The following is a 25763-nucleotide window of genomic DNA, read 5'->3' as shown; positions in this document are numbered from 1 at the left end:
TAAGTAGCTACATTTGTTGCTAGGTGTTGTTTGGAAAAGTTGCCAGGGTAGTCTGATAAGTTGGTACATCTAACAACAAAATTGCTAAGTTGGCATCACTGGCTGCGCAGTCTATATTTCTGGCTCAGAGTTTTGACAATGGTCCTTCTCCCCATGGTTGAACATTGAAAAGTTTGAGGTATATGAGGACACTGGGGCAGAATTATTTTACAAATGGGACAGGAAGTCTATAAAAACCATCACCGACAACCCTTCAATTATACATTCTGTCCTGGTATGGGGCAAACTGCATGAGCTGTTCAGATGAGGGATTTTTTCCCCCTAAAACCCCACTATGGAACAATATGTTCCTATGTTTTCCCAGAATAGTCATTTTAGTCCATGGTCTAATAAGGGTATCACTCTTCTGGAACATTGTTATGAGGGAATTCTTATGTCTTTTGAACAGCTGAAACAGAAATACCACTTGTCTTACAGGAACTTCTTTAGTTACCTGTTATTAGGGTGACTCTCAAAAGGACAATGGAACCTACCTATTGAACAACTCTGCCATGCAGACCAACCACTGTCCAAGACCAGTGACGTACTGTATGCAGGGATGGTGTTACTTCCACATTGAACTCCAGATACAGACTGATCCAGTTTAATTTCCTCCATCAGCTCTATATCATCCCATCTAGATGTTCAACCCTGATATCTCCTCCTTATGGCTCAGATGAAGGAACATTCCTCCATTCCACTTGGCAGTGTTCAAAACAACACCGTTTCTGGCAGGGGATATGCGATACTATATCCTCAATTAATGGGGTTGCATTCCCTTTAGAAGCAAAGGTTTGTCTCCTGGGTAATTTTACTAATTCCAATCTTAGGCAAAGCCATACTATAAAGCTAACAGAAATATTGCTAGCGATCGCCAAGAAATGTATTGCCTTGAAATGGAAAATCGGATTACCTCCTGCCAGTTGCAATGTGGCTATCGGAAGTTAATAGTTGTATCGAACTGGAGAAAAATCACTTACTGCTTGAGGAATAAGTTAGAGACATTTTACAGAATTTGGCAACCTTTTGACTATATGGAGAATCTCCCCTCACATCATATTGATTGCATCTCTATATAATCCTCACGTAATGTTTCACATTTAATGTATAGTATGTAGCTTACCATATGATCAAATGTCTAAATGTATTATATATATATATATTATATATATATATATATATATATATATATATTTTACACTTGTCTGTTGTCTTGTAAGGTTGTCACTGTTATATTGTTGTCTAATATCTTTTCATTTGTTGTGAATGTTCTTAACTGGAAAAAGCAAATATAAAATATTCAACAACAAGACAAGTTTGATTGAGCCTCTGCCATGTATACACTTGTCTTATTGCTATATTGTTGAGACCATAAAAATAATTGTACCAACCTTATTTATTGGACCTGTCGAAGGCGTTTGATACAGTTGACCATTTCTTATTTTTTCAAAGATGGTCTGAAATAGGCCAAGATCAGGATTTTTCACATTTGGTCCAAGAACTATCTAAATGGACAGAACACAACGTGTTGCTTACTGACCATATCAAATGTAGTCCTCGATGTTACGAAAGCTGTGCCGCACGGGTCGATTATTCTCTTCACTATTTAAATAAACTATTTATATAAATAATATAGGTCTATCTGTTGAAACCTGTAGCATTCATCTCTATGCAGATGATACAGTTATGTATTCCTGTGCCCCCCCCAGTACAGCAGGCCATTCATGACCTTCAAAAATCTGAAACTAGTGCTAAATGCTAATAAAACCACATGTATGTTGTTCTCTAGGTCTTGTAATATTGACTCTGATGACCTGCACATTTGAACATTAAAAGGGAGCCCAAAGTGAGCAAGTTCCCCATTATAAATAGTGATTAAGCCTAGTCCTACTATGAAGGATTGGGGTGCTGGGGGAAAACCTCTTCCTGTGGTCCTGTGTGGCTCAGTTGGTAAGAGCATGGTGGAAGCCACTCCAGGTTGTGGGTTCAATTCCCATAGGGGATGCATGCACTCACTGTAAGTCAGTCAGTCAATGCCCCTGCAGACAAGCACTAGTGATTCATCAGAGGAAGTAAATAGGCAGGGGAGTAGTGGGAGTTAAAGAGTAAATGACATGTTCTTTATTACAGAACGCAGCAGTTCCAAAGCAGCTAGAGATGCACTTAGGAGACTTACATAGTACATAATATAACTGTGGCTGAGTGTTTACCCAATACAATGGTCAGCAGGACGCTGGGTCCTCAACATGTTATCACAGGAAAACATCATCCGGTCATGTTTTTGCTTAAACGTTAGGCATCAACCAATTGACGCCTATGTCAATTGGCCATGCCCCCAGCAGGGTTTGTGGTGCCAATTGGAAAAGATGAGCGTCAACCACTTGATACTTATGTCAATACATTGCATTCAATGGGAAAATGACAGTGCCACAAGGTTGATGCTTATGTCAATACATTACATTTAATGAAAAAAAGATGTCACAGGGTTGACGCTTATTTCAAGACGTCCCTCTCTTCCTCCCTCCCTCCCTCCACTTCTTTGCCTCCATGTTTCTCTTCTCTCCCACTTTCTTTCACCTCCATCCTTCTCTCTCGCCCTCCCACATTTCACTGACATCCCTCTCTCTCCCCTCTCTCTCCCCTCCCTCCTAGGGCTGTGGTGGTCATGACATTTTGTCAGACGGTAACTGTCATGCAAATGACTGCTGGTCTCACGGTAATTGACAGTTAATTAGCATAAACACATTTAGCATCTTCAGGCCTCCACACCGCTGATGCGCGCCTTTGGAACAACTACATTTAAAAACAATTTAATATATATACCTTTCACCATAAATCCATTGTTTATTTTAGGTAGGTCAACAAAATATATATATATATATATACACACATTACAATATAAAGAAAATGCATTTCAGACGAACAGAAGAGTATATTCTGAATCGGCCTACTGTATTTTATCTGGCTATGCGCCATGCCAATGGCAGCCTAGGCTGTAGGCTAGTTCATTTAGCAGACAAGATATGCATATAAATCCCTTGCCATTATTTTATGTTCTATAATTTAATAGTAAAAATAATATAATAAAATAGAAAGGATTTTTTTCCTATTCCCGAGCAAGTGCGAATATGAAGTGGCTAAGCGGTCATTTGAAACAGGTTCTATACACTAGATTGATTTATTTGGCAACTTTAATTGTGAATGATACCAACCTTAGAAATCAAAACATACAGTGCAGTCGGAAAAGTATTCAGACCTCTACACTCTTTCCACATTTTGTTACGTTAGTCTTCTAAAATTGATTAAATACAATCTTTTCATAATCAATCTACATACAATAGCCCCATAATGACAAAGCAAAAACAAGTTCTCAGTTTTAGCAAATTTATCAAATATTAAAACAGAAATACCTTATTTACACAAGTATCCAGTCCCTTTGCTCTGAGACTCGAAATTGAGCTCAGGTGCAACATGCTTACATTGATCATACTTGAGATGTTTCTACAACATGATTGGAGTCCACCTGTGGTAAATTCAAATTGATTGTACGTGATTTGGAAAGGCACACACCTGTCTATAGAAGGTCCCACAGTTAATAGTACGTCGGAGCAAAAACTATGACATGAGGTTGAAGGAATTGAGTCGAGGCACAGATCTGGGGAAGGGTACCAAGTATTGTCTGCAGCATTGAAGGTCCCCAAGAACACAGTGGCCTCCATCATTCTTAAATGGAAGAAGTTTGGAACCACCAAGTCTCTTCCTAGAGCTAGCCGCTTGGCCAAACTGAGCAATCGAGGGAGAAGGGCCTTGGTCAGGGAGGTGACCAAGAACCCGATTGGACCTCTGACAGAGTTCCTCTGTGGAGATGGGAGAACCTTCCAGAAGGACAACCATCTCTGCAGCACTCCACCAATCAGGCCTTTATGGTAGAGAGGTCATATGGAAGCCACTCCTCAGTGAAAGGCACATGGCAGCCCGCTTGGAGTTTGCCAAAAGGCATCTAAAGACTCTCAGACCATGAAAAACAAGATTCTCTGGTCTGATGAAACCAAGATTGAACTATTTGGCTTGAAATCCCTTCTGGAAACCTGGCACCATCCCTACGGTGAAGCATGGTGGCGGCAGCATCATGCTGTGGGGATGTTTTTCAGCGGCTGCCAGACTAGTCAGGATCGAGGAAAAGATGAACGGAGCAAAGTACAGAGAGATCCTTGATGAAAACCTGCTCCAGAGCGCTCAGGACCTCAGACTGGGGCGAAGGTTCACCTTCCAATAGGACAACAACCCTAAGCACACAGCCAAGACAACGCAGGAGTGGCTTCGAGACAAGTCTCTTAAAGTCCTTAATTGGCCCAGCCAGAGCCCGGACTTGAACCCAATCGAACATCTCTGGAAAGACCTGAAAATAGGCATCGGAGTCATATGCATCGGAGTCATGTCTTTCCCGGGTATTTTACAGCTTGGTTCTAGCATAAAGCATCGCAGACCAAAGCTCTGTTATAGATCCAAAGCTCTGTTATATATAATCTGATCGTTATTTTTTCAATATCTTAAGGAGGGTGGAAGAGTTGAATGAAGGGGAAGGGAGAGAGAAGAGGGGGGATAAAGAGAGAAAGATAAAGATAAAGGAGAGAAAGATAGAGGGAAGCAAAGAGAGAGAGGGAGGGAGAGCGAGCGAGCGAAGATGGGGATTAGAGAAGAGAGAAAGAGACATGTCTGTGAGTCTCATATTGACTGCAATATATTGACATAAGCTTCAATAGATTGACGCTCATCTTTTCTTATTGGCACCGCAAAGCTTGCTGGGAGCATGGCCAGTTCACATAAGCGTTGGTTGATGCCTAACATGTTGCAAAAACATGACAGCATGACGTTTTGAGGCGGATAATGGGCAGAGGTCCTGGATTATGTTAGTTAGTGAAGAGGTGGGGCAGCTAACGCGCAAGCACACAGACGTAACACACAAGCACAGACACACAGCAGGAGTCTATAAATACCCCCATCACATCAAAGCAGTCACAGCAGCAGCAACAAGGCACTCTCGTACTGTCTGAAGGTGACCTAGCCAATGTCAGTTACAGTACAGCCATTTGCCTGCATTCACAACACGCAGTGCATTAAGTACACACCATATAGACAGTCCTAAATAACCAGGGTTTACCTGCACTAAGCAAGAACCAGGTTGTCTGCGTGCCTCTACAGGGTCGTGACAAGGAAATCCAACAAGGAAATCCAACAAGGAAGTGCTGAGGCTGCACAACTGGACTGTTCTGTTTCAGAAGCTCCACCACTTCAGTGTGCAGACCACAGATCAACACACACACACACACACCTTTGCATCCAGTAAACAGTGTGGCCCTAACACTTGTTTGTTTTCGTTTTGGAGAACTGAAGAAAAAATAAAATTGTGTTTGTTTTCAAACACGATTGTGTGTACAAGTAATTAATCCTTTAAAAAGGGTGAAGCTGTGAACAGAATTGTGTGCTGCTATTGACACAGTCTGACATGTCACTATTGGGCTGAACCGGTTTGGGCATACAAAAAAGAGGCAATGTTTAGAATTATAATGAAAAACTCATTCATTGACTCAGACACAACAGAATGACACTCCAACAACAGTACCAGATTCCATATAGATTTGGCAACCACAAGCATGACCGCCCAGCGTCATACTGATGTCTGCTTCCAAAAATAACTTCCTCCCATCACCCCCTCTCCTCCCATCACCCCCTCTTCACCACTCACACCCCTCCCAGTGGACTAGCCTCTTTAAAAAAACATTAATTCACAGGAGCAGAAAGCAATTTTCAGCTGGTTTCCACTAGGGAGCCCAACATATGGCAAACTATGGTTCAGGGTCCCACTCTCCCACAGTACACTGCTTCCTCAGTAAAGCTCTGGTAGTGGAGGAAAACATGTCCTTTGTCTAATCTCTTAAAATAATACACCAACAAGAATATGCCAAGTCAGTCTCCTTCTGCTCCTCCTCCCCTTCTACATCCCTCCCCTCCCCCACATTACCCTCAACAGTCATTTCAGTGTGTGGTCCTTTTTGCAAATCAATGGTCTCATTAAACTAAAGGGCGATTCCATGCTAGCTTAGCCCCAAAATATTTCACATGCTCTTTACATTTGTATTAGAAACCATTTGAGAAAATCATGATGAAAAGGGGCCATTTTAGCCTCCTGTAAGAACCTAATATCTCTGAACTGTACATGATAAAGACAACATCTGGGTGTCATTGTACTCCTTCTAGTGTTCTCTAAAATATGGAGAATGTCTTGATTCTGAATTTTTTGTTGTTGATTTATTCAACATATTAATATCACAAAAGTACCCTTTTTGATTGTGTTCATTTTAGGACATATTGTTTTGTACAATATACTGGAAAGGGAAAGGGGGATACCTAGTCAGTTGCACAACTGAATGCATTCAACGGAAATGTGTCTTCCGCATCCAACCCAACCCTTCTGAATCAGAGAGGTGCAGTGGGCTGCTTTAATCGATGTCCATGTCATTGACGCCAGGGGAGCAGTTGTTTTGGGGGGGTTAACTGCCTTGCTCAAGGGCAGTACTGCAGATTTTTCTACCTTGCTCCCTCAGATTCGAACCAGCGACCTTTCGGTTACTAGACTAATGCTCTTAACCGCTAATTCTGATACATTTTATGAGCAGTACTAACAGAGTGAATGGAAAAATTGATTAAACTGGAACTCCCTCTGCTGGTGATTTGCTGAATCTGCCATCATAAATGAGGGCTGTGATTGGTTATTGACCTATAATGTCAGAGCACACTATAGTGAGTATAATGGCACCAAGATGTCTGTATCAGAAACGGTTCAAAGATAATAGGCTCTTACAGGAAACATGTATTGGTCTAAAAACAGCTTAAAATGGCCACTCATCATGAATTTCTCAAAAGTAATTTGTTACAAATGTAAAAATCATGTCAAACATCCTCACTCCCAATGAAGTTTCTATCTCAGATACCAAAAATATGGAATCGCCCTAAAGGTCACGCCTCCTCTTTTCATTCTACTTGACTTTCATCCTCTTGCATTGATCCAAGAAACACACAAAGAGGGAAGGAGCAACACAAAACACTACTGATGACTAACTACAGTATGTGTGTGTGTGTGTGTGTGTGTGTGTGTGTTCCTGCTGTTGGTGTGAATTAATGGAAGACGCCCTGGTAACCCAATGACACAGATGAGGAGAGACATGGAGGGTTTTAATTCCATCTACGCTGCTCAGTTGTCCAGGCAACGCTCTCTATGACGTCACCATTCCGTCCCATTCCGGATTAAAGAGCTGTGCTCCAGAGCCCTCGGGGGGGGGAAAGGTGAGATTGTCCCTTTTAACGCTGTCATGGTTGCTTCCTGCAAGCTGCTTGTCATTCCTCTGTGATACAGCAGGTTTGATGCAACAACTCCCATTTATTTTAGTCACATATTACTGTAAGGTGACAAGACTTTGGACATTTTAAATCAGGGAGATTCATTTTTGTTTTTAAAATAATATATGTATATATATATTGTTTATTTTGTCCATTAAAATAATATCAAATTGATCAGAAATACAGTGTAGACATTGTTAGTTGTAAATGACTATTGTAGCTGGAAATGGCGGATTTTTAATGGAATATCTACATAGGCGTACAGAGTCCCATTATCAGCAACCATCACTCCTGTGTTCCAAAAGGCTAATTGATCATTAAAAAACCCTTTTGCAATTATGTTACCACAGCTGAAAACTAATCTTCTGATTAAAGAAGCAATACAACTGGCCTTCTTTAGACTAGTTGAGTATCTGGAGCATCACAATTTGTGGGTTCGATTACAGGCTCAAAATGGCCAGAAACAAATAACTTTCTTCTGAAACTCATCAGGCTATTCTTGTTCTGAGAATAGAAGGCTATTCCATGTGGGAAATTGCCAATAAACCTAAGATCTCGTACAACACTGTGTACTACTCCCTTCACAGAACAGCGCAAACTGGCGCTAACCAGAATAGAAAGAGGAGTGGGAGGCCCTGGTGCAAAACTGAGCAAGAGGACAAGTACATTCGTGTCCAGTTTGAGAAACAGATGCCTCATAAGTCCTCAACTGTCAGCTTCATTAAATAGCACCCGCAAAAGACCAGTCTCAACGTCAACAGTGAAGAGGTGACTACGGGATGCTGGCCTTCTAGGCAGAGTAGCAAAGAAAAAGCCATATTTCAGACTGGCCAACATAAATAAAAGATTAAGATGGGCAAAAGAACACAGACACTGGACAGAGGAACTCTGACTAGAAGGCCAGCATCCTGGAGTCACCTCTTCACTGTTCTGGATGCCTTGTAAGGATCTGATGACGAGTGGGTAATTAGATGGGTAATCAGATCACATCAGATGGTGCATGAAATCTAAGGAAGTATCGAGGTTTTGCTCGCCTGAGGTAGAGTATCTCATGATAAGCTGTAGACCACACTATTTACCAAGAGAAAGTTTAATCTATATTCTTTGCAGCTGTCTATTTACCACCACAAACCGATGCTGACACTAATACCGCACTCAATGAGCTGTATACGGCCATAAGCAAACCGGAGAACGCTCATCCAGAGGCAGCGCTCCTAGTGGCCAGAAACTTTGATGGGGGGGGGGCTCTAGACCACCTTTACTCCACACACAGAGACGCGTACAGAGCTCTCCCTTGCCCTCCATTTGGCAAATCTGACCATAATTTGATTCTCCTGATTCCTGCTTACAATCAAAAACTAAATTAGGAAGCACCAGTGACTCGGTCTATTAAAAAAAAGTGGTCAGATGAAGCAGATGCTAAGCTACAGGACGGTTTTAGTAGTACAGACTGGAACATGTTACGAGATTCTTCTGATGGCAATGAGGAGTACACCACATCAGTCACTGGCTTCATCAATAAGTGCATCGATGACGTTGTCCCCACAGTTACTGTACGTACATACCCCAACCAGAAGCCATGGATTACAGGCAACATCAGCACTGAGCTAAAGGGTAGAGCTGCCGCTTACATGGAGTGGGACTCTGCCCTCTGAACCATCAAACAGGCAAAGCGCCAATACAGGACTACGACTGAATGTGTATGTGGCAGCTCGTGTATGTGGCAGGGCTTGCAAACTATTACAGACTACAAAGAGAAGCACAGCCACGAGCTGCCCAGTGACACAAGCCTACCAGACAAGCTAAATTACTTCTATGCTCGCTTAGAGAAAAGTAACACTGAAACATGCACGAGAGCATCAGCTGTTCCGGACGACTGTGTGATCACGCTCTATGTAGCCAATGTGAGTAAGACCTTTAAACAGGTCAACATTCACAAGGCAGACTGGTTACCAGGACGTGTACTCTGAGCATGCATTGACCAACTGGCTCATCACTAAGCTAAAGGCCCTCGGACTAAACACCTTCCTCTGCAACTGGATCCTGGACTTCCTGAAGGGCAGCCTCCAGGTGGTAGGGGTAGGTAACAACACATCCACCACACTGATCCTCAACACGGGGGCCCCTCAGGGGTGCGACATAGGGAGGAGGTCAGACACCTAGCCGTGAGGTGCAAGGACAACAACCTCTCCCTCAACGTGATCAAGACAAATGAGATGATTGTGGACTATAGGAAAAGGAGGGCCGAGCATGCCCCCATTCTCATCGACGGGGCTGTAGTGGAGCAGGTTGAGAACTTTAAGTTCCTTAGTGTTCACATCACCAACAAACTAAAATGGTCCAATCACACTAAGAAAGTCGTGAAAAGGGCACGACAAAACCTATTCCCCCTCAGGAGACTGAAAAGATTTGAATGGTTCCTTAGATCCTCAAAAGGTTCTACAGTTGCACCATAGAGAGCATGGTTGCATCACTGCCTGGTATGGCAAATGCTTGGCCTCTGACCACAAGGCACTACAGACAGTGGGGTAGTGCGTATGGCCCAGTACATCACTGGGGCCAAGCTTCCTGCCATCCAGGACCTCTATACCAGGCGGTGTCAGAGGAAGGCCCTAAAAATTGTCAAAGACTCCAGCCACCGTCGTGATAGACTGTTCTCTCTGCTACCGCACGGCAAGCAGTACCGGAGCGCCAAGTCTAGGTCCAAAAGGCTTCTTAACAGCTTCTACCCTCAAGCCATAAGACTCCTTAACAGGTCATCAAAGGGCTACCCAGACCCCTCTTTTAGGCTGCTGCTACTCTATACCGGTTCCCCCTGTATATAGCTATTTTTATTTTACTGGTGCTGTTTAATTATTTGTTACTTTGTTACTTTTACTTTTTTACAGCTTTGTGTCACCTACAGATGTAACATTATGGAGTCTCAAAGGAGGCCTGGGTAAGGCCAAAATGTCACAAATATACCAACTTCAATTCATTATTTCTCAATAATGCTTGAAGATAGAAAAGTGAAATATATGTCAACAATCCTTCCTCCAAAAGGAACTGTATGTTGATAACATTTCGTGAAAACACCAAAAAATATATAATGGTCCTGTTTCGTTCTAGTTTAGTGAGGAATCACCCGTAAGGTAGAGAGAGATGGGCAATACATTGATTTTGATCAAAGAGTACCATTGGTAACGTTAGTATTCAACACAGGTTTTGAAGTATAGCTATAAATTCCTCAATAAAAGTCAGCATTCAGGATAACATCAACTATTTTCTCTACCAAATGGCAAAAACTTTGGCAAATTACAATGCAATTAAAGACATTTATACTTTAGTGTAAAACGAACATATTTACAAAATGCAATGTTGTTACTGGAGTAAACCAGTGATGCTACACATTTGCTTACACCCATATGAATAACAAACTGGCCATGGCAAGACTGACAACGGCATCATGCAAAAGTGAGAGAAACCCTAGTCCTGTGTAGCACAAAGATAGGTATCCTAATCCTACACATCCATACCGAGTATATTCCGTGGAAAATCAGTTACATGTGCTGTAGTCGCCTATTACATTAGAATTGTTTATTCTCACCAATCTGGTTGACACCTCGATAGCTCTACACTCACCTGTGTTATGGACTCGGTTCCAAGCACAAAGTGGAAAGGGTCTAGGGCTGTAAATGGTCAAAAATCAGTTTTCATTGCCTTCTTGGAATCGATAAAGTATGTTGAATTCAGTGAAAATCGCGTCGTGTAGACTTTCTTGTGTAAAAAGTCATTCATTATTTTTCAATCAACATAAACCTACCGTTATGACCAACTCCGTCGCCTTTGCTCCTACCGCGACTTCGCTAAATTGCGCAGCTGGATGACAGACGGGGAACGACCTTCTCTCTGAATACATGGAATCGTGGGAACGCTGACTGGAGGACTAAAGTTGTGACATTTCTTCCCATCCTCTCATTCTCAATATGCAGAGCGCCCTCTGCCTGTGAGTCTGCCTGTGACTGTGAGTCTGCCTGCCTGTTGCTCAATCTCATGGCTAGGCCTACATTGTTCAGTCTGACACCAGCTTTCGAAGTCCTTCTATTCCTACTGTAGGGAAAATTGGAAAGAGATCTAACTCCTGGTTATTAAGAGATCTTTCTTTATCTGGACGTGTACTTTTATCAAAATCTGAAGGTCTGTCCAGATTAGTTTATACCCCCCTTGCCTTGGATGTTCCTCTGTCAGTGACTATAATGGTTGATTCTAAATTATTTAACTTCTTATGGAGGAATAAACCTCATTATTTAAGAAAATATGTTGTAATATGTAGGACCCAAAGTGAGGGAGGGTTAAATGCTCTGGATTTTAAAACCTCTAATATAATTTTAAGATGAAATGGATACAAAACTATTTTTAAAAAATGATTGCATTTGGAATATCATCCCTGTAATATTCCAACAGATTGGTGGTCTAGAATTCTTACTCAAATGCAACTTTGATATGGGTAAAATCCCTATTAAGCTTGCAAACTTTCATAAACAAGTACTTCTAACTTGGAACCTCATGTACAAACACAATTTTTCCCCACATAGGTAATACAATCTGGAATAATAAAGACATAAAATACAAAAACAAGTCTTTATTTTTCCAGAACTGGTTTGACAGCAACATTATTTGGGTTAAACAATTAGTGAATAGTGATGGACAACTAACTATATGATTATCCAGAATTTATGAGGACACACAATGTTACATTCACTCCTGAGGAGTATCAAATAGTTGTTAGAGCTGTCCCTAAAGGTGCTATTCTTCTTTTAGGAGAATATAACAATACTCCCAAGTACAGCTGTTGAGGATTTTGTAGCCTCAATACAATTAGAAGGAATTGACATTTTAAACTATAATAACATGTATATAAGGAAACTATGTCAATATGTTACTATTCCCTCTGCTAAAATGTACTGGAATGCAGCCCTTGGACAAGTGAACTTGAACAAAGTTTTGTTGTTGTCTGGTAAATATTGTATATCTAATAAGGTGAAATAAGTATCATACAAACTCTTTCATAGAATCTACCCTGTAAAGACCTTTATTATACACAGATTTAAAATAGCTATTGATAACAAAATGTGTATTTTGTGGTTATGACCCAGAAACTCTTGACCATTTATTTTGGGACTGTTCTCATGTAAAGAAGATTTTGGAGTGAGTTAGAATATTTTATTTTAAAAGAAACGACTATTAATGTTAATCTGATAGACTGATATTATTTTATTTTGATCCAAATGAAATGGACCATGATTTAACTTTCATTGTTAATTTGTTTATCTTTCATGGAAGATGATTTATTCATAAAATGAAGTGGGCAGAGAACAAACGCCTTTTCACATTATTTAAGATCAAATTTAAATATTATTTTGAAATGATCAGTAAATGTAAAATCAAAAAAGCAATACGCACCAAAGAAGTATTTAACAAATTGAAAATGAATGTTGATATGTAATACCCTGTTTGTTAGGTTTATGTACTCTTGTTTGTATATTTCTGTTTTTTTTGTGTGTATTTGTTTTGTATTTGTTGTGTTCATAATTCAAAATAAATCAATAAAAAGCTCTTTGCTGTGTAGTCACGTGGGTCGCGTCAGCCAGGCTGTACCGATGCTTGAATGAAATGTAGGCAATCTATTAAAATACTTATCAAGTTCAAGTTTATTTGCACCCACATACTGTAACAGTCAATACCAAACAGGAATGCATGGGCATGACAAATAGCATATCATAAATTTGACAATGCACAATTATAAAACGATAAGGTAAAATGTCATATATCATTGGCAAAGTTAATAAATTGACAAACCATGATATGCATGTCATAGCGCTTTACCACGTGTGACGATAATGCTCCCAACATCAAGTCGTAGACAGAGTGCGAGTTTGTATAATATATTTATATACAATGGGGTACAAAATTATTGGCACCCTTGATAAAGATGAACAATAATGACTGTCTACATAAAATAAATAATGCAAATATTGATCTATATTGTACGTTCAAAGAAATTAGGAAATTATATTATACTTATACAATTTCTCAGAGAAAGAGATTTAGTTTAACAAGTAATAATAGTGTTTCTCAAAAAGGTAGGGGCCCAAAATTATTGACACCCCTAAATGACACAATACATTACTTAACATTAATTTCTATTTGGCACAAAATAATCTGAAACACAACCAAAACGAACGGCACATTCAACAAATCTGATCTAACAAAGTGGATATTTGTCAAATCCGTAATGATGTATGTATTGTAACAGGTCCACAATGGTTGGTTACTTAAGTCTACATTTACATTTTGGTCATTTAGCACAGGGGTTCTCAAACTTTTTCATTCGGGCCCCCCTTTCAGCATTGGGGAACATCACGCGGCCTCCCTGCTCGCGCACCACGTCAATTTCCATGGGCACAAGCATTGTTCATGACACAAACCGTTCACACCCCTCTTGTTGGTGGAAAGAATTTTGCAGGAATAAAGTTTATTTCTGCAATCCCCCCCTAAAAAAATCAAGGGGTGCAAAGAAAGTTATGCCGTTTTAAAGCAAATGTTCTTGTATTTCTATGCATTTTCCATGTCTAATGTGTATTCATGTAATATTTGAGTGACAAAAGTATATATGGGCTAAAAAAACGAAATAAAAATATGCTAGTTAATCTGGACATTTCTGACAAGTTATAAATAGACAAGAGAAACTGATGATGCACTACCCAATTTCAAAATTGCAACTTGCACATTTTATTATAAACATTTTCAAGAGCAAGTTTAAAGCTGGACTGAGTTACTTTAATATATATATATATATATATATATATATATATATATATATATATATATACACACACAGCACATTCGGAAAGTATTGAGACCCCTTCCTTTTTCAACATTTTGTTACAACCTTATAGGAAAATGGATTAAAAACAAATCCTCATCAATCTACACACAATACCCCATAATGACAAAGCTAAAAACAATTTTTAGACATTTTTGCAAATGTATTAAAAATAAAACTGAAATACCTTATTTACATAAGTATTCAGACCCTTTTCCTTGAGACTCAAAATTGAGCTAAAATGCATCCTGCTTCCTTTGATCATCCTTAGGATGTTTCTACAACTTGAGCGATCAGGACCTCTTACTCGGGCGAAGGTTCACCATCCAACAGGACAACGACCCTAAGCACAGACAAGACAACGCAGGAGTGCCTTCGGAACAAGCCTCTGAATGTCCTTGAGTGGCCCAGCCAGACCCCGGACCCGATCGAACATCTCTGGAGAGACCTGAAATAGTTGTGCAGAGACACTCCCCACCCAACCTGACAGAGCTTGACAGGATCTGCAAAGAATGGATGTGCCAAGTTTGTAGTGTCAGACCCACGAATGCTCAAGGCTGTAATCACTGCTAAAGGTGCTTAAACAAAGTACTGAGAAAAGGGTCTGAATACTTATGTAAAGTTGATCATTTAGTTTATTGTTTTTATACATTTGCATACATTTCTAAAAAGCTGTCATTAAAAACTTTTTGCATTATTGGGTATTGTGTGAAGCTTGATGAGGGAAAAATAATTGAATCCATTTTAGAATAAGGCTGTAATGTAACAAAATGTGGAAAAAGTCAAAGGGTCTGAATACTTACCAAATGCACTGTATATATCAGTAGTTATCCAATAGGAAACACTCTTCAGTATCCGTTGTAAACTGGGGGGGGGGGGGGCGACCTCTCGCACACCAGTTTGGAAACCACTGATTTAGCAGACTCTTATGCAGAGCAACTTACAGTCAGTCCACATTAGACTCAATGCAAATATTTTACATTCCAGTATATTCCAGTTTTCCCATTTAGAATAATTTAGCCAGATGGGTGAACATTGGATTTACATTGCTTGGAATATGGTGGAAATGTATCATAACAGCTTATTGTATGACTTGTTGGTCACAGTAAAAAAAAAGCTTTTGTCCATGAGGATGAAAAACTGAGGGGGCTAACATAGTATAGTTAACAAAAAATTAGGAAAGGACTGTAAATAACGCAACAAAACATTAAGAGGAAGGATTGGTCTCTATAAAACATGTTAACTTTATTGCTTAAAGAATACAACTTTATAGAAGGCATGTGAATGTGTATCACACCTAGAGGTTACCAATCTTTACATTTTTAAACAATTCACCACACATTCACAATGCAACTTTTTCCTTCCACACTGGAGAAAAAAAGTGTGCGCCCCAAATGGCACCCTATTCCCTACATGGTGCACTACTTTTAACTAGAACTAAAGTATTCATATGCACTAAAGGAAATAGGCTGCCATTTGGGATGCAAACAAAAACAGATTAAGCCAAGATAAAGCATTTTTCCAAAGTGCAAGTTACCATCAGCATTGTGAACAGTAACCTGAGTGCACACTGCACCCAAGTCTCTTTGTTCTACACATGGAACATACACCTTGGCCTCATCTCATATGCTCAGGGTTGTTAAGTTGTGTCCCACATTGCACCCTATTCCATATATAGTGCACTATGACCAAGGCCAATTGGGTTCTGGTAAAAAAGTATTGCACTACATAGGAAAGAGGGTGCCATTTGGGAAGCACACTATATATTTGGTTCTATGAGTCAAAAATATTCTGAAATGAGTAGCTAATCAATTAGAAATACTGTAGGTGAACATAAGAAAAAAAGCATCAACCTACTTTGATAACGACGGAGCTAAAATAAAACAAAAAGCATTTTCAAACCCAATTTTACAAATCAAATACATATTCACAACCCCCCTAAGTGTTTCAGAAATATTGTGTGCATCCCAAATGGCATCCTATTCCCATTATAGTGCAATACTTGACCAGGGCCTATAGGGTTCTGGTCAAATGTAATGCACTATATAGGACATAGGGTGCTGTTTTAGACACATCCGTCCTGTTAAACAAACATACAAAGAAGGGGGTAAGGAACTATTTATGTCAAAACTACTACCAAAAAAGGACCACAAACGGGTAGGAGAAATATGTAAAGCCCACCTTTGGCAAAGAGTGAGGAGCTGTTCTCCTGAACCCCCCAAATAATCTATTAGAAACAATCTAAAGGAGCAGTACCTGAACTGTACTAATGTTCTTTTCTCAACATAGCCAAAACCATGATACTTTTTTTCCAATACACTTTCTACCTTCAGCATGTTCCATTCTACCTTGCATCCAACAATAATCTCCAAATCACACAGCACATGACAATTCCATGACGGAGTTAACATTTGATTTGTGATTGGCAAAAATACAATTTCAGCTGAGTGGAGTTAATGCTTGAAAATGCATCTTTATCCAAATAAGTGCATTTTCAGATACTACAGTCAAATTCAAAAAAAAATATGTCTATCTATATAGCTTGAAAATGTCCATAACAACATGTACGCCTGATACTGGACTGGTGGGATTACACGCATTATGCCTCTATATAGCTCAGATCTCTACCAATGAGAGCGTTGGAAGAGAGAGGGCTGCTTGCTGACACTGTCCAAAGAAAAGGGATATGGCCTGGGTCGTGTTCAATAGGCACGAAACAGGGAGAAAACAGCCCGGAACAGGGTGGTAGCCTACTATCTGTAATGATCCAATAAGAAACACTTGCTTCCAGTATCCATTGCAAAATGTTTTGCTACGGTGTGCCCTTATGAAGATGACCCTGCCTTCTTGTTGTTGCCCAAATTCCAGGACCCAGGGGTCATCATCTTCATCATCACATGTCATCCTCGTCATCCTCGTCCAGTGAGGAGCCAGCTTGCTGTCCAGCACTGGCAGATGCTGCAGCCAACTGGGCCTGCTGGGCAGCCTGCTGCATCTGGAGCCACTCCTGCTGGGCTAGCTCTGCTTGCTGCTGCCGTGCCTGGAACATAATAAACAGGTTAGTCAGGGTTAGTGATTCAGGTTGTGTGTAACACCACAACTCTATGCATATACTGTCCCCCACCAGAGACCGGGGTTCACTTCCCAGTCCAGGCTCTCATTTTTGTACTGTCTCTCCTGTAGAAACTGGTGTTGGGAATTGACATGTTCATGTGTGAAGGATATTAATCAAAGATGAGATCATCAGGCAATGTACACTTACCACGTGATCTGTGTGTGAAAGTGTAGAGTCAGACATGCAACAGGAAATGGTCTGACTCCTATTAGGTTATGCAACTTGAACCTCCTAACACAGGTTTTCAGTCTTGATCTTATTACTGTGTCTTGATAGCCTGGTCCCAGATTGTTTTGGGCTGACAGCTTAGTCCCAGATCAGTTTTGGCTTTTGCCAACTTTATTGTGGCATGACAGCACAAACAGAATAGCACTCAGACTACAAACTTGAACATTACCTTAGCAAAGAGTTCCTGTTGTTGTCTAAGGAGCTCTTCCTCTGGTATACCCAGGTTTTCCAGGCGAGAGCTGGCCTTTCTCCTCTTAAGTGCTACAGTTTTACATTCCTGCAAGACATCCTTCACCTCTGTGATGTACGACGCAAAACCCAGGCTTTCAAGTGCTGTGGAAAATTATGAATACAAGGTTAGGGGGGAAAAACTGAAAACTATCTTGTCACTTGATTGAGGACCTAATAGTGCACTGCTAGCCTGGATCGAGATCTGATTGTTTTGAGCTGGTAAAACAGAACAAAATGTGGGACCAGGCTAGTTTATTGCTAACATACATCAACTTCAAAATACATGGCAAGAATGGGAAACACCCACACAGTACAATAATGCATTGAAATCACTAACCATTAATAACATGTTCAGGAGATATAGTCTTCTTTTCAGACTTGTTACATATTTCATTCGCCTCTGATGAAATTAGATGTATGAACTCTGTGCAACAGTTCACAACAAGTTCTCTCGCATCGTTGGCAACCCGTACGTTGGGCAAAGTTTCTTTGATCATTTTGTTGATAGCTGCCCTGGGAATGGTGAGGTCGTCATCGTTTCCCGACGAAGAAGCCATCGTATTCCAGACAACTAGCAAGCTTGTCAAGTTAACGTAGTACAAACGAAACTGGAAGAAAGCCTTGCGTTGATAGTAGGGTTTCGTAGCGGTCTTTGCGTTGAACAATGTCGTGAGTTAGAAGCTAACATTAACGTTAGCTAGTTAGCCGAACTCGGAGTAGTTGGTTTCGAAAAGTTATTAAACTAAACAACGTTTTCTATGTATAGTAAACTAGATAGTTACAAGACAAATGCCCATTGACACAGCACACCATAATGCTACTGCAGAGGCGTTGGATGTAACGGAAAAGTCAACGTAAATATGATGGCGAGGAGAAAACTAGCTATCGAGTTACGTTAGCTATGGTCCCTCTCGCAACGTCGTTAGCTAGCAACAACATTGCTTTGCAGCGGCTTTTGAGGACATAGCTACGCTAGCAAGCGTTTCGTTGGGATCATTTCGTAACGCAGTGCTGATCCCCCCAAAAATGTAAAACAAAATATTGTATGCACTGAAAGATAATTGCTGTTCCTTTATCGCCCGAATTAAATACTTTAATTAATTTATTATCTTATGTCTGCTTCATCAGCACTGAAATGTCTCCGGAAACGACTCCACGCGAACAAAATCCATATCCGGTATATATTTTTTTTCACAGTGCCTGTGCTGCCGACCAAAGACACATGTCGCCGTCTACTGTATTGGAGGCGAAATAATACTGTCATAAAAATGTGGGCCAAGACTACAAGTAGACCTATGGCTATAATACTTGGATTTGCAAGATCATTTCGCTTTCCACATTAGACTGAAACAAGAGTTGCTGTGGACTTTTACCATATTCGTTTCATCACGTCACCATATTCCTATTTTGTGTTTGTTCAGACAAACAAAAAGTGGATATAATAATGCTTAGGTCATTTTTAATATTGGATTACAGGGCCTTTGAATGCTAGTGCAATATAACCTCTGAATCATTACTGACTCAGTAGATAACATTGTTACATAATTGGATCTCCACACAATTTATCAGTGGATCCTTTTATTGTAGGCTCTGTCAATACAAAAGTCTATTGAGATTACCCAGTAAAAATAAAATCAAAAATTCAAAGGTAACTTTTCCGTCAGCATTTGAAGCTGTACATTTTCAACATAAACACTCTTCAAGACACAACCATGAAACTTTTATGTTGCTTTATAATTGATAATAAAAAAGGTAATTCATTTGATCATTTGATCACAAAATGTTGTGTTTAATGATTTTGCCACTGTCATTTTTTGTTCTGCTTATGGAGCATAAAAGGGTGCATATAGTGAAGGCTTTAAAAGGCTTGAAGGGAGTATCATGTATCAGGGATAGGGATATCATGTGGACGTGGAAGTTTGTGGTCTATCTGTACTCTGCAAAGTAACATACAGTTCATGCGGAAAGTATGTAGACCCCATGACTTTTTCCACATTTTGTTACCTTACAGCCTTATTCTAAAATTGATTAAATGTTTTTTTGTCCTCATCAATCTACACACAATACCCCATAATGACAAAGTGAAAACAGGTGGTGGTTGCAAATGTATAAAAAAATAGAAAACAGAAGTACATGATTTACATAAATATTCAGACCATTTGCTATAAGACTCAAAATTGAGCTCAGGTGCATCCTGTTTCCATTGATCATCCTTTAGATGTCTCTACAACTTGATTGTAGTCCGTCTTTGATAAATTTAATTAATTGGTCATGATTTGGAAAGGCACACACCTGTCTATATAAGGTCCCACAGGTGACAACGCATGTCAGAGCAAAAACCAAGCCATGAGGTCGAAGGAATTGCCGTAGAAGGGCCTTGGTCAGGGAGGTGACCAAGAACCCGATGGTCACCCTGATAGAGCTCCAGAGTTTCTCTGTGGAGATGGGAGAACCTTCCAGAAGGACAACAATCTCTGCAGCACTCCACCAATCAGGTCTTTATGGTAGAGTGGCCAGACTGAAGCCACTCCTCAGTAAAAGGCACATGGTTTTATAACGGCGCCGGATGAGATGGCTGCCGTTTTATGGTCCCCTAACCAATTGTGCGATTGTGTGTTTTTTCCGTTATTGTAACTTATTTTGTACATAAGAGACAGTAGCAGAAACATTATAACTGAAAAGAGCTTCTAGATATCAGGACAGTGATTACTCACCCCCTAATGGAAGAATAATTTTTTATTATTTTTGCATTTTTTATTATTTACATATACACTACCGTTCAAAAGTTTGGGGTCACTTAGAAATGTCCTTGATTTTGAAGGAAAAACACATTTTCTGTCCATTAAAACAACATCAAATTGATCAGAAATACAGTGAATACATTGTTAATGTTGTAAATGACTATTGTAGTTGGAAACAGCAGATTTTTTATGGAATATCTACATAGGCGACAGAGGCCCAGGGAACACTCAAATGGTGATAGACCCGTGGCAGAGCAGGGAAGGGTGTTGCGGGCGTATTCCACCCACACAAGCTGCTGGCTCCAGGTGGTGGGGTTGGCGGAGACCAGGCAGCGCAGAGTAGTCTCGAGGTCCTGGTTGGCTCGCTCCGACTGGCCATGGGACTGGGGGTGGAACCCAGAGGACAGGCTGGCCGACGACCCACTGAGGGTGCAGAACGCCTTCCAGAACCAGGACGAGAACTGAGGCCCCCGGTCGGAGACATGTCCACGGGCAGTCCATGGATCCGGAGCCTGGAGCACAGCAGGGGAATTGGTGAGGCTAAAAGGCATGACCAGATACTCGTGGCCACTGGCCATGTTGAAGGCAGTCTTCCACTTGTCCCCCTCTCGTATCCACACCAGGTGGTAGGTGTTCCGTAGATCCAGCTTGAAAAACACAGTGGCCCCCTGGAGCGGCTCTAAGGCAGAGGAAATGACTGGTAGCAGGTAACGGTTCTTAACCCTAAGTGAGTCCCCGGTAGTCAATGCACGGGCACAAGGTCTTGTCCTTCTTCTCCACAAAGAAGAACCCTGCTCCAGTCAGAGAGGAAGAGGGACGGATAAATCCAGTAGCTAGGGATTCCCCAATGTAGTCCTCAATGTAGTCCTCCATAGCCTTGGTTTCAGGTCCTGACAGTGAGTACAGATGCTCCCGGGGCAGCGTGGTGCTAGGGAGAAGGTCAATCCCTCAGTCATAGAGGCGATGCAGCAGAAGAGAAGTGGCCCGGGACTTGCTGAACACCTCCAGGAGGTCCTGGTACTCCACGGGAATGGCGGAGAGATCCGGAACCACCTCCGAGGCCACAGGAAGACGTCCCGGGGCAGGTTGAGCCAATTTCAGACAATGGGCGTGGCAGAATGGACTCCAGCCCATGATGGCACCAGTAGACCAGTGTATGAGTGCGTTGCTGGAGCCAGGAGAATCCCAAAACCACAGGGATCTGGGGGGACTTGATGAGCAGGAACTGAATGGTCTTGCTGTGATTCTCTGAAATCTGTAGGTTGATGGGATGGGCTGAGTGGGGATGTTAAGCTCGGAAGCCTGTGTGGCGTCCAAAAATCTCTCATCGGCCCCAGAGTCAATGAGGACCTGGAGAGATTTGGACTGGTTTCCCCACAGCAGAATGACATGAAAAGGGGTGCAAGTAAGGGAAGCAGAAAAGTTCCCCATGTGGCCCACCAGAGTACTCGCTCCTACCGGTGAGCCTGGTCTTTTACCAGGCACGAGGACACAAAATGACCAAAAGTCCCTCAATACAGACAGCTCCTTGTGCTGCCGTTCCACTGGCGACAGCCCAGCCCTACCTAGTTGCATGCGCTCGAGAAACAGTGCCTCGGTCCTCCACGGTGACTCTTGATAAAGGTATGGAAATCTCGGGTGCTCTCGGCCATGGGACTGTCTGGGACTTCTGGGATGACTCAGAAGCGAGGTGGAATCCCTGGACGTGTGAGTGAAATCGAATTTCCTCTCCAACCGTCGGTCCCGCAATCTCCCATCGATGCGGCTGGTCAAAGTAACGAGGGAATCAAAATCTGTGGGTAACTCCTGAACCGCAAGCTCGTCCTTAACCTCCTCTGAAACGCCGTGCAGGAACATGGTGAACAGTGCTTACTGGATCCACGCACTCTGCGCTGCCAATGTACGGAAATCCACCGCATAGTCGGCCACAGTGCGGGCATCCTACCGGAGCTGGATTAGCTTCAGTGCAGCTTCTCTCCCGGAGAACAGGGCATCAAAGAACTTCCTCACCTCTCCCACAAACCCTTCCAGACTCACGCATATGTAAGGCTGCTTTTCCCATACGGCGGTAGCCCAGGTGAGAGCCATTCCAGACATCAGCGTGATGAGGTAGGCTATTTTGGAGTGATCCGAGGGGAAGGAGGAGGGCGGAAGCTCGAAAATGAGGGCACACTGAGATAAAAACGCCCAACAGGTGCTCGGCTCTCCATTAAAGCGTTCTGGAGGAGGTAACCGGGGCTTCCCGGGAAGGTGGAGTGGCCGGTGGGGCGGCCAATTCTTTGTGCCTACCAATGGAAGCTCCTTGGGAGGAGATGACGTTGCGCAACTGGTCCGGGTCTGCTGGGTCAGTCATGGCCAGTACGTACTATCAGGTATGAAGGTAAGACCCAGATGCATACCACGTCGAAAAAACAATAGTTTAATATTCCAACAGTGGCAGGCAATAGACAGGTCTAGTCAGGCACGGGTCAGTAAACCAGAGGTGGGGTAACAGTACTGGGCGGCAGGCAGGCTCCGGGTCAGGGTCAGGGTAAGGCAGAGGTCGTTAATCCAAAGGGGGGCAAAGGTACAGATCGGCAGCAGCCTCAGGGGCAGGCAGAGTGGTCAGGCAGGTGGGCACGTAGTCAGGACAGGCAAGGGTCAAAACCAGGAGGGCGAGAAAAGAGAGACTGGAACAATCAGGAGCTGAGACAAAAAACGCTGGTTGACTTGAACAAACAAGACGAACTGGCAACAGACAAACAGAGAACACAGGTATAAATACACAGGAGATAATGGGGAAAATGGGTGACACCTGGAGTAGGGTGGAGACAATCACAAAGACAGGTGAAACAGATCAGGGTGTGACAAGGTCTTAATGAATTTATTTCAATTTACTGATTTCCTTATGAAGAACTGTAACTCAGTAAAATCGTTGAAATTGCTACATATTGCGTTTACATTTTGGTCAGTATAGATCTAAGGTAAGGCTTAAATTAAACCTGCAGGTTTAACTTCAGATGAATGGATCAGGTTTAACTTCAGATGAATGGATGTTGGCTCCCAGGTTGACCTTGGCAATGGAGGAAAATGGATTACCTGGACTAATTCAATGAGTATCAAAGAGCAGCACCAAGGCCAGACAGAAGGGTGGTTATAGACAGGAGCAACCCACTGAATGATTTTGATTAAATCAAATTTCCGTGACCGTTTTTGTATGTACAACGAAACTGTAGATGACGTCATTTGTTTGCTTGAGCCAAGGCTTTCATCTGAAGACCCATTCCTCCTTCCCTACAAGTACTGATCACCTTGAGGTTTTTGGCATCTTGAACCTTCCATCGTGAAACAGGAGATTTGTGTGGTGTAAGTAAACATGCAGAATAGTCCACAAAGTCTGCAGTGCTTTAAATGAAGTGAAAAACAATTACATCAAGTTCCCTGACTCTGCTGCCCAAGACAACTACAGTACAAGGCAGAGCTCTATGGATATGGGAACTTGCCCGGAGTCATTGGCTGTATAGATATACCGTTCACGTTTCCCTCTACAGCAGATGTTGAGGAGTACAGGAATCGTAAAAACTGGTTCTCAATAAAATTACAAAGTGTGTGCACTCCCAATTTGCAGTTCTCCAACATTGTTGCACAGATTTTCCAAAACTTCTCTTTGTATGCTCAGCTTGAAGGGGGACAACATAGTGGAATCATACTTGGTGACAGTGGGTATGCAGCACCCACTTTTTGTTCAACCCCTATCTTCATGCAATAGGGCCTAAGCAACAACGGTACAACCAAGCTCATAACCACACCAGAGGTGTCGTGGATCGCATGTTTGGTGTATGGAAGAGACATTTCCAGTGTCTCAGAAACACATTGCGCTTTCAACCAATAAGATGCTGCATTGTCATAATTGCAACAGCAGTGCTTCAGAATTACTGCAAACAGCATGGCTGCCCAGATCCTCACGTTGAAGATGAGGATGACCCAGATGTTCCCGTGGTTGAAGCAGATAATGACAGAAATGGACTAGCCTGCAGAAATGCTTTTGCTATGGAGCACTTCTCTCCCAAAGATAGCTCAAGTGATTGAAGCAAACAATATCCATGGATTGGTAACAAAGATGGTTTTAATTCACAAATGGAAATATCGGGACCCCTAAGAACATTGGTACTGCTTCTTCATGTTTTGCTCTTCCTCCTCTTCATTTATGCTTCTTTTAAATAATTGTCTCAGGAAATTCCGTTGCCAGTTTCTCATGCATGCTCAGCCTTTTTGTCTTTGTCCTCTGGCCCAGGATATTGACACAGTCTTCACTCCTGGCTACTGCAGATGTAGCAGGCTGACCTTCATCCCGTCTTATCCCTTCCAAGCTATGGTGATCATTTGCCTCTAGAAAATTTACTGCATTATTGAGTTGAGTTCATTACAAGAATTGAGTTCATTACAGAATTTTTATTATGGGAGTGCAAGAGATGACTGACAACATTACATATTCGCTGCAGTGCGGGAATGGAACATGTTGAATGAATGTGTCCAACTAAATGAAGATTGGAGCGGACCCCCATCTGAACTGTCCAAATACCATCCAGGGGCTGCTTGCCATCAATAATCCCGGTCAACTAGTCCCCCAATTCATTTGTCTCTGGTCTCATTGGGTGTCCGCCACCAGTCTTGAAACAAGAACATTTGTCTTATTTAAGTAGGTTTTTATGTTTTTCCACAGGACATTGGAAAGACAAGAAACTATAAAAATGATATTAGTAATTATGTATGATATTGTTTGTGTTACATTTCTGTCACACAAATAGATTTAGGCCCAACTGTGTTGTGTTACGCAAGAAAACTAACATTTAAAAGGGACTCTGATTTGTAAAAGTGGACCAAGAATAAATACAGTATCTTACCTGAAGTTGTTGTAGTGTCATTTTGTTTACTTTTTACTTCGAATTTAATTCATTACAAATGTTTAACACAATTAACACAGTTTAACACAATTCGCTTCAAGGGTTCAAGGAATTCCTCCGTCCTTTGTTTGGTTGGTAACACTTTACTTGACACAGTCATAATCATGTCATAATATGTCACAGCTGACATAATGTGACATAACCTATCAAACCCTACAAAAATGTCAATAATTATAGTCCACATAATAATTCACATTTCCTGT

At 41.6% G+C, this 25763-nt stretch overlaps 1 protein-coding gene across 1 annotated transcript; it reads right to left on the bottom strand.

Moving 5' to 3' along the window:
* Positions 1-15522: 15522 nt before the first annotated feature.
* Positions 15523-19055, bottom strand: LOC139406737 (protein Dr1-like). Its single transcript, XM_071149719.1, has 3 exons — positions 18214-19055; positions 17815-17978; positions 15523-17342 (listed from the first exon to the last, which is right to left on the bottom strand). Exons 1-3 carry the CDS (start codon positions 18431-18433, stop codon positions 17196-17198), a joined length of 531 nt encoding a protein of 176 aa, XP_071005820.1. The 5' UTR covers positions 18434-19055; the 3' UTR covers positions 15523-17195.
* Positions 19056-25763: the final 6708 nt, after the last annotated feature.

Source organism: Oncorhynchus clarkii, chromosome 4 (assembly GCF_045791955.1).
Source record: "Oncorhynchus clarkii lewisi isolate Uvic-CL-2024 chromosome 4, UVic_Ocla_1.0, whole genome shotgun sequence".
Classification (NCBI taxonomy): domain Eukaryota; kingdom Metazoa; phylum Chordata; class Actinopteri; order Salmoniformes; family Salmonidae; genus Oncorhynchus; species Oncorhynchus clarkii.
Note: the sequence above shows the minus strand (reverse complement) of the source record. Positions and strands in the feature narration are given on the sequence as shown.

Coding starts and splice junctions, on each gene's coding strand:
- LOC139406737 (XM_071149719.1), bottom strand. CDS start 18,433: ATGGCTTCTTCGTCGGGAAACGATGACGACCTCACCATTCCCAGGGCA. Junction 17,979..18,213: donor TCCTGAACATGTTATTAATG/GTTAGTGATTTC, acceptor AATTTTCCACAG/CACTTGAAAGCCTGGGTTTT. Junction 17,343..17,814: donor AACAGGAACTCTTTGCTAAG/GTAATGTTCAAG, acceptor ATTATGTTCCAG/GCACGGCAGCAGCAAGCAGA.